Source organism: Bombina bombina, chromosome 4 (assembly GCF_027579735.1).
Source record: "Bombina bombina isolate aBomBom1 chromosome 4, aBomBom1.pri, whole genome shotgun sequence".
In the NCBI taxonomy this organism is placed as follows: domain Eukaryota; kingdom Metazoa; phylum Chordata; class Amphibia; order Anura; family Bombinatoridae; genus Bombina; species Bombina bombina.
This window is the reverse complement of record NC_069502.1, coordinates 935,599,855-935,609,169: the sequence shown is the minus strand read 5'-3', so window position 1 is coordinate 935,609,169 and position 9,315 is coordinate 935,599,855. Positions and strand designations below refer to the sequence as shown.

Genomic DNA, 9,315 nt, shown 5'->3' with positions numbered 1-9,315 from the left:
AGAGTAAAACGAATCCCATCAACCTTTAAATTATTGCAGGTCTCCAGAATCTTCTTATGCAGGTTTTGACAATCACCAGGAGTCTTTAAGGTCAACTGGAACACACCTCTTGCAGGATCCTGCAGACAATACACACTCTCTTTTTTAATTCCCAGAGTGCTTATAAGTACATCCTCCACGACGTACTTCAACTTCCATTCTTCTTTCTTCCTCTCAGGAACCTCAATTCGAATTGAGTTCTTCAGCCTGGCATTAGAGCCAGAAGCATATTGCAGAAAAGACAGCATCTCAGACATTCACCTCCATATAGCAACAAGAGAATCTTGGTATAATCCTCCAGGCCGAGAAGCAAAGGCTTTACGCCAGGGAATTGCAACCTGATTGCACCAGGATAGGACCTCCCCCAAAAGCAGCATGTGGCTTTAGCCCATAAGGCGATGCCACAAGGCCAAGGGAGGCCGTTCCTTAGCACTTTAAGAAGCAATAGGAAAGGGGGGTCACACTCTATACGTTCTGAAGAGAAACCAGAGTATAACATTTTGGCAGCTCAGCGCTTTTTCGGACCAGGGAAAGCAATCTATTTTCAGCTTCAGGTGACTAAGCCCTCCTCCTGGAACACCAATTAAGCCAATTCTCAAATATGCGTTTGCCACGCAGCAACAGGGATTCTTTCCATATTTGATAGGTAGGCCAAAGCATTTTTCAAAGAAACAATGGGGTGACTAAAAAAAAGAAGATTTCTGGGCATAACAGCAAAATCTGGCACACATTGCCATTTTGCATATGCAAATAGCGTTTTTCCAGAACTGCCAGGAATTCTGGGAAGAGGGAGAATGCTTGCATTTTGAGCAACACCTGTTGCTCTAGAAGCCACCTTTCTATTCTTCAACTTCAAATAAGAAACCCCAGCAAGCCAGGGTGTACAAAAATTCAAAAGAAACTCAGTTATGCTCCTCTCCACGGAAATCTTTAGTGAAAGACGATTTTATTATCAAAACATACATATGTCGTATATACCTCTCTAGTCTAAGGGCTGTCACTAAATGAGTGTTTAGCAACAGATGTATATGTATGATTCTCGCAAAAGAGGATAAAAATGAGATGATTGTAAGAATTATTCTTAATATGGTTTAATTTCGCCTTGGTTAGACAAAACCCTAACTATAGACAAATATTTAATCTGGGTTATCTAACAGATTAAATTAATACTCATATTTATCAAATATTAGTTGACATAAACTATTTATTAATCACAGCAAGATTAATTACATACCTTGAGATCTAAAGGCAGAAGATAACAATAGCCTCATACATAGGCAAAGCTTATATACACATTTAAGCCAATGAAATCAAAGCATACCATAAATGAAAATGCTATCTTTGTATATTTTAACTTCCTTAAAAAGACTTATAATTTTGGCTGACATATAGAAAATACTATTTTAACTTGTTCATGCGCAGTGCATTAGAGTGTTAATAATACTATGTGTCTAGCTAGCAGTATAGGTGTTTTGATTGACAACAGCAACTGAATGTAAATGTCACAGTTTTAAATACATTGTCTTTAAAACACTATTTAACCCATTACTAACTAAACTGACTAATCCTATCTAAGTTAATTTAATTTATAACTCTTCCATATTCTATATCTTAATTTATATCTAAATGTTTTATCTATGAATAACATATTTAATGTGTAATTCTTCTTTGAAATTGTATATTTTCCTAATCATGATTTTATAATATATTCTAATCATGATTTTATAACTCCACATTCCCCCACTTTCTTTTCTTTTTGTCAGACACAATCCCAATGATTAAACACTAAGGGCCAACACAGAAGAAACTACCAGACATATACCAGACATATTTCAAACAATAGACAGTGGATTTGACGTCATACACTACAATAAAGAATGTTCCAATAATTACATAGTTCATAGGTAAAGATGTTCAAGTCTTGATTGAAGGAATCAGATCCATAGCAGCGTCATTGCAGAGAAAGTTCAGTTCATAACTACCTTAGTAGTAAGATACATTTGTTGCAGAATTGAAAGCAATAAAGTCTGTAGGAGCAGTTCCATCAAGAAATACAACATGTGTAATCTTCATAGTGCTTACAAACAGGAACAATAGTGTATATAACCACTGAAAAGGCCAAGGAAGAACCATAGGGTGAAACAAGTAGACGACACAGTTAGTTGCAGGTAACGATTGCAGCAACCATAGGTAAACTTGTCACAAGGCCTCAGCATGTCCAGTAGTAGTCAGGCAGATCAATTCAGAAGAGCCCAAGTGCAAATCAAAAGAATTCCATCCAGACACCAAGAAAAGAGAGAGATAGGAGTATCCTAAAAAAAAATTAAAAGAAAGTATAAGTATACAATATTGAAATCAAATTATTCTATATGTCAGTCAAATTGGATTAGGAAGCCTAGTTGTATCAAGCGAAACTGAATAAGCAGAATACAAAGGTACATAACGTTTTTGTTGTGAATTAAGATGTTCTAGGGTTGTAAGTTGTCTAACTAATTTTTTGTTTAAATGCTTTTGATAACAAATACAACCACACATAAAAATAAACATAAAAATTTGAACAATAGTTAAAACAATAACAGGGTGTAACATAATATTAAAAAATTGAGTAGCTGTACTACTATATCCAAATACAGATTCCCACCAAGATATATTTGCATCCTGTAAAATACTAGAAGTGGCTGATTTTAAAATTCCTTGTTCATGTTCAACTGTAATTTTAGTATCTACAGAAATATGTTTTAAATTTTGTAACAAAGAAGAAATTATAGTAGAATCAGTTAACCATTTTTTCATTTGTGATCCCATACCCAAAGGTAAATTATAAACAGAAAAATTCATAACATGGTCCCATGTTAAATTTAAAGTAATATTAAGAGTTTGGGGCATGGTAAAATTCCAATTAGATGATGCAATATATTTAAGTGGAATAGTATTACACCAGGTACCAGGTAATAAATGAGAACTAGCAAATACATTATCCTGTGTTTGGAATATAATAGTATCAGAATTAAATAAATGAAAACAAACTCTGTCAGATCCTAAATAAAATACCGGTCTAAGTACATTAAAATGACTTTGTAAGGTACAAGACTTTTTATTTTCCCAACATGTTTCATTGGTTGTATGGAATTGTGAAAGGGAACAGATAAACGAATTTGCATTGGAATGACACAATGATACATCAACAAGTGTCCATTTTGATTCATCAATGTTATGTGACACCCGTTGATGTGACAATACTGGAAACAGTAATGAACCATTAGCAGGAAGACCAATTGTCGCTAAGCGATAAATAATAGTATCTTTACCAGACCAAGGAATTAATGTATGAATCATACAAAATTCAGTGGTGCAGTCAGATAAAATTACTTCCCACCATAAAAGATGTGTCATGGCAAAATTAGTGACTGACTTTGATGCAGCTAAACTTAAAGAAGCTGGCCACTTTCCAGACCATAAACTCTGAAGTTGAATCTTTAAGTCAGTAGATAGATCAGATTGTACTTGAGAGCATAACATAGCCCAGGCTGTCTCATGTGTAAAATTATATAATTCATTTACTAAAACATTAAATTTATTTTTAATAATATTTGTAATATCCACCATAACATAAGTTTGATGTTGCTGGAGATTAGCAATATTATTGTTAATTCCATATTAAGTATCTAAGCCTGTAGCTGCATGAGAGGCAAGATTTGCTAATTTATATCTTAATATTTCAGAATTTATTTGTGCAGTAGAGCCAATCATACTACCATATGCTCCCAAGCCAGTCGCAAGTACATCTCTCCTAGGTCTATGATTAGATCGAAGAGAAACATTTTGCAGTAAACTTTCATGAAACCACCATTGGAATGATTTTTCTTGTACAGACACAAAGGGAGTGCAGTTTGAATATTGTGTAGAAACCATCCACCTTGACAATTGAAGATGCCAAGTAACTAAACGATATTCAACATCATAAGCAACTTGTGTCGCAGAATCTAAACATACCTGAATAGGATCACCTTCATGAAAAGGTTTTTCTAAAGAGGTAGGAATAGGTTTAGACAAAGGAAGTGAAGTAGTAGTATGAAATACCATGGTCCATACATTGCCATAATCCTACAGAATCAAAAGGATTCAAATGATTAATTAATAAAGTAGCAGGCATATAAGAAACATTAAATAAATCTACTGTGCTACTTGTATCACAAGATAAAATATTACCTGACATAACCAAAGGAACTTGTTTATCATCATGTAGAATTCCTGCAGGAGAAGAAAGTAAATTAATACTGCATAGGAGACAGATGTTCACTCCTGTATGGGGTATGCCACCAAATCCTGGAATAATAAGATGAGAAGCATTAATATACCATTCTTGTAAATAATCAAACTGTTTCACACTAGCAACAAAAAGTGCAACAAACTGAGGAGAAATAGAAGGATGGGAAATATGATAAATAGGTCTTGAAGGTGAAAGGACAAGACGATTAAAATTTGATAACATCAGAGTTATTAAACTAGTATCAGCTGTGGAGTGAGATTTAAGAAACATAGGCTGATAATCAGATTGTTTAGTAGAATTATCATTCTGTGGTATACTCCTTACTTTATTATGAATTATTTTTGAAACAAATACATTAGAATAGCAAAAACAGATAAGCATTATAGTAAAAAAACAACATGCACATGCTTTTAAAGAAAACATATTAAATGGTTAGAATAAACTATGTGGCAATAATATAATAAAAATATAATATGGCTTAAATATGTCAGGCAACCTTATAGTCCAAGAAAATATATTAACAATTAAAATAAAATATATGTATTTTCTTAGACAACTTAACAATTTATATGAAAACCATAAGCATAAATATAACAGGCATAATATGAGGTAGTCTTAGAGTGTAGGAATTGTTCAAACAAATAACAAACTGTTCCAAGACTGGTTCTTTTGATCCTTTTATAGCAGTGTCATTCACAGTATAGTTGTTCAAATCCTATCACAGTTAAAGGCAGAATCTTGAACAGACTGAGAATTCACAAGTATTATATATATGTATACCTGAATAATTAAACCATTTCTTTCTTTTTTTTTTTTTCTTTTTTCAAAAGAAACTATATGTTGTTTCACAGTATTCATGCTGTCTTAGTTTTCACACAACTTATATTGCATAGCATGCTTATTTACATATATACAAACCACTTGTAGTCTTAAGAAAAAAGATGTTAAAATCACTTTGTTGTTCCTGAAATAGACTTCAAAAAATCATTTACGAAGAGAATCCATGTAAAAGATTCCTTTTGTAACTTAAAACCTATGTCACAGCAAACTGCTTTTTACAGCATCTACCAATCAACTGTGAAAAGAGAACTAATGTAGGAATTAATTCACAAATTATTTTACTGTTCTGTAAATCAGTTTGTATGTCTTTTCTATGTGCAGGAGAAATTGCTTTTTTGTCACATGCAGCTAGAAAAACAACAATTCTATTTGCAGTCTCTGTAATAGACTCATTAGGGAGGGGTGCAAAGGATTTGTGTAACTGGAACCTATTTGTGTCATGAAACAATTTATGGCAGCATCTGTCAATCAGTTGGGGAAAGGAATGTGCAGAACCTTCTAAAACAGGAGAATGAGATCCCAAACCTTTAAGGAAAACTTCAATCAGTTGTAAACCATTACCAGTTTCCCAACGCAAAAATTGCACAGTCCATTTACAAAATTTATTAAAATCATCAACAGAGCCTTTATTAATTGGTGCTAAGCCTATTTCAGATAAAATAGCCCTTGTCTCAGTTGCTTTAAGATTAAAATTTGGCTGTTTCATGTCAACAGAAACTGGATCTTTAATAACAATTCGCTGTGTGTCTTTTGCTAATTTTAAATCTGAACGCAGACGTTCATTTCTGTCAGTCAGTTCTTGTAACAATCTGTCAGATTTTTCTAATTTAGCATCAGATGTATGTCTCAAGTTAGCAAAATCAGTTTTATATCTTTCAGTTGCAGTTTTAACAGAAGTCAGTTCCTGAGATAAAGCTTGTAATTGATGCTCTAAGTCTGATTTAGCATTGATTTCCTTACCCAGAGACCCTTTTGTTTTATGCAAAGCAATCTCCATATCATCAAAATCTTTAGATATTTTATCATAATGGGCCATGAGAGATTGTAACTTTTCAGCTGAGATTACCTCATTTTCTGATAAAACAGGAGGGCGTGAGAGAGGAAATACTGGAATAGCCTCAGAGCTTTGAAAGTCTGAATATGTGTTTTTATACAAGGGAGGAGCAGATGGTGTAACACATGCATCTGAATTGTCTAAAAACACATTCTCATTCTGTTTCAGACTATGGGGAAGGTCAGTATTTAAAGTACCAATTTGAATAAAACCATTTTGTTTAGTACAATACATAAAAATACCACTGCCATATGTACTATCAGAGAATTTAACATTTGCAGAGGTTTGTCGCAAATTTTGCAAAGATTCAACAACTCCTTCAAGAGAAGTATTAGTATTTTCTAATATAGAAAGTTTATCATGCAAAAGACCACATGTATGTGCTGATAACATACTCTGTTTCCTACAGTCTTCTAACTGTATATTTAAGGAATCTAAAAGAGATGCCTGCAGATTATAATTAATATGTAATTGCTCATTTAAACACAAAGATTGCAGTAATGTGTCTAATAGACCCTGCAATATTTTTCCTTTCTTAATTCTTTTGTCTTTGATATCTACAATATCACTTAAAGAATTCAACCATTCATGCAAAGCAGGCTCAGAAGCATCTTGCATTTTAAAAGGACCACCGTGTTTTTTTATACTAGCAATTACACAATCTTGAAACACAGGAGGGAGATTATACAATACAGGGGTTAATCTCTGATCTATGTCAATTAAGTCAAAATTCATGGTGTGCACAGCCATAATTTAACTCTATTTGATAAAAAAGAATAAGTTACTTACAGAGCATCAGTAGCAGTAGACACACACAGTGTTCAAAGTCCAGCTTAAGAATGCACTATGGTCCAAGGGTTTCGAATTTCAACAGGACGATGCCCCCAATGTGTCGTATATACCTCTCTAGTCTAAGGGCTGTCACTAAATGAGTGTTTAGCAACAGATGTATATGTATGATTCTCGCAAAAGAGGATAAAAATGAGATGATTGTAAGAATTATTCTTAATATGGTTTAATTTCGCCTTGGTTAGACAAAACCCTAACTATAGACAAATATTTAATCTGGGTTATCTAACAGATTAAATTAATACTCATATTTATCAAATATTAGTTGACATAAACTATTTATTAATCACAGCAAGATTAATTACATACCTTGAGATCTAAAGGCAGAAGATAACAATAGCCTCATACATAGGCAAAGCTTATATACACATTTAAGCCAATGAAATCAAAGCATACCATAAATGAAAATGCTATCTTTGTATATTTTAACTTCCTTAAAAAGACTTATAATTTTGGCTGACATATAGAAAATACTATTTTAACTTGTTCATGCGCAGTGCATTAGAGTGTTAATAATACTATGTGTCTAGCTAGCAGTATAGGTGTTTTGATTGACAACAGCAACTGAATGTAAATGTCACAGTTTTAAATACATTGTCTTTAAAACACTATTTAACCCATTACTAACTAAACTGACTAATCCTATCTAAGTTAATTTAATTTATAACTCTTCCATATTCTATATCTTAATTTATATCTAAATGTTTTATCTATGAATAACATATTTAATGTGTAATTCTTCTTTGAAATTGTATATTTTCCTAATCATGATTTTATAATTTATTCTAATCATGATTTTATAACTCCACAACATATACAAAGAAACATCAACAATGGAAAACCACATTAAACTTGGTGATCATTTAAACAAATTCAATAAAATCATAAAAACAGATGTAAAAACACACAATGCATAAAATCAAATCAATAAAATGCAAGATAAAAATATTAAAACATCTGTTAAGACATCATTTGTATTTTCCACATATTTATACAGCAAAGTTTTTTAGCTTTTGAGGTTCCCATTTGTTTACTACCTCTTAGATAATATACTTTCATTTCATTGTAAGCCACGGCAAGGCAATCTTGAACAGATAATAACTCTTTTTTAAACAATAAAATATTTCTTGCCTTCCATAAACCCTCTTTTAAACAATTTAAAACAATCCATAAAACACGCGACTGGTCACCTAAAGGACAATTAAAAAGGCTGTATAAAACCACTTCATGATCTAAAGCTCTTAGACCTGTAATCCATTTTAAAAGTGGCCCGGCTAAATGCCATACCTCCTGCGCATAAAAACAATTCCAAAACAGATGAAGGACAGATTCATCTGTCACGGGGACATGTTGCTCGTGCCACAAAACCTCTCCTGTGCTGAAAATTCCTGGTTGGCAAACACTGATGAACTATAGACCAGGCTAAATCTTTTTGAGAATTTGACAAATAAGGCAGGGACACATTTTGCCAAATCTTTTTTGACCTGGCTTCTGAAAAATTAGCCACCAGCTCTAATCTTTGCTCATTTATTAAGGCAGAAGTTAATTTCTTTTGATCACATAAAATATTAGGACTAAAACTCTGGAGATGATAGAGACGGATAATGTTTTCTAAAATAACATACTGGCGAGGTGGATTTAAAAGCGCAGGCAATTTAAGAGATATTGTATAAAATTTATACTTTCTAAAAAGATGACCAGTAGCGTAGCTTAAAAAGGCAGCAAAAGTACTTTGTTTGTTAAAAATATTAAAACACAGGGTAAAAAACTTTACATATAAAAACAAAGTAATATCAGGGGCACCTTTACCAGCATTAGCTTTTGTTTTACAAGTAATTGTTCTTCTTAATTTTTCCACTTTAGATCCCCATAAAAGGGCCACATAGAGCATTAAGGGCAATAATATCATTTTAATAACTAAGATCTTTCCCTCCATCGACAGGTGCCTCAGCTGCCACAAAGCAACTCTCTTCTTAAATTTCTCTAAAACTGCATCCCAACTTTTAAAACCATTGTTAATATCATCAAACAGAATTCCCAGTATTTTGATTTTGTCCCTCTGGATTGGAATATTAGGGGTCTGAGAAACATCCCAATTCCCTATCGCAAGACATTCACATTTTGTTACATTCAACTGTAATCCAGAGGCACAACTAAAATACTCAGTAGTACGTAGAGCTCTCTTTAAGGACTCAGGGGGTAGTACAGTACACACTAACATCGTCCATATACCCCAGAGCCTTCACTTGCAAACCCCCTCCAC

The 9,315-nt window shown here is 33.0% G+C and overlaps 1 protein-coding gene across 1 annotated transcript; it reads right to left on the bottom strand.

Moving 5' to 3' along the window:
• Window positions 1-1,783: 1,783 nt before the first annotated feature.
• On the bottom strand, window positions 1,784-4,100 carry LOC128655710 (uncharacterized). The gene is made up of 2 exons (XM_053709286.1): window positions 2,658-4,100; window positions 1,784-2,351 (listed from the first exon to the last, which is right to left on the bottom strand). Exons 1-2 carry the CDS (start codon window positions 3,643-3,645, stop codon window positions 2,239-2,241), a joined length of 1,101 nt encoding a protein of 366 aa, XP_053565261.1. The 5' UTR covers window positions 3,646-4,100; the 3' UTR covers window positions 1,784-2,238.
• Window positions 4,101-9,315: the final 5,215 nt, after the last annotated feature.

Coding starts and splice junctions, on each gene's coding strand:
- LOC128655710 (XM_053709286.1), bottom strand. CDS start 3,645: ATGGTGGATATTACAAATATTATTAAAAATAAATTTAATGTTTTAGTA. Junction 2,352..2,657: donor GGAATCTGTATTTGGATATA/GTAGTACAGCTA, acceptor ATTTTTTTTTAG/GATACTCCTATCTCTCTCTT.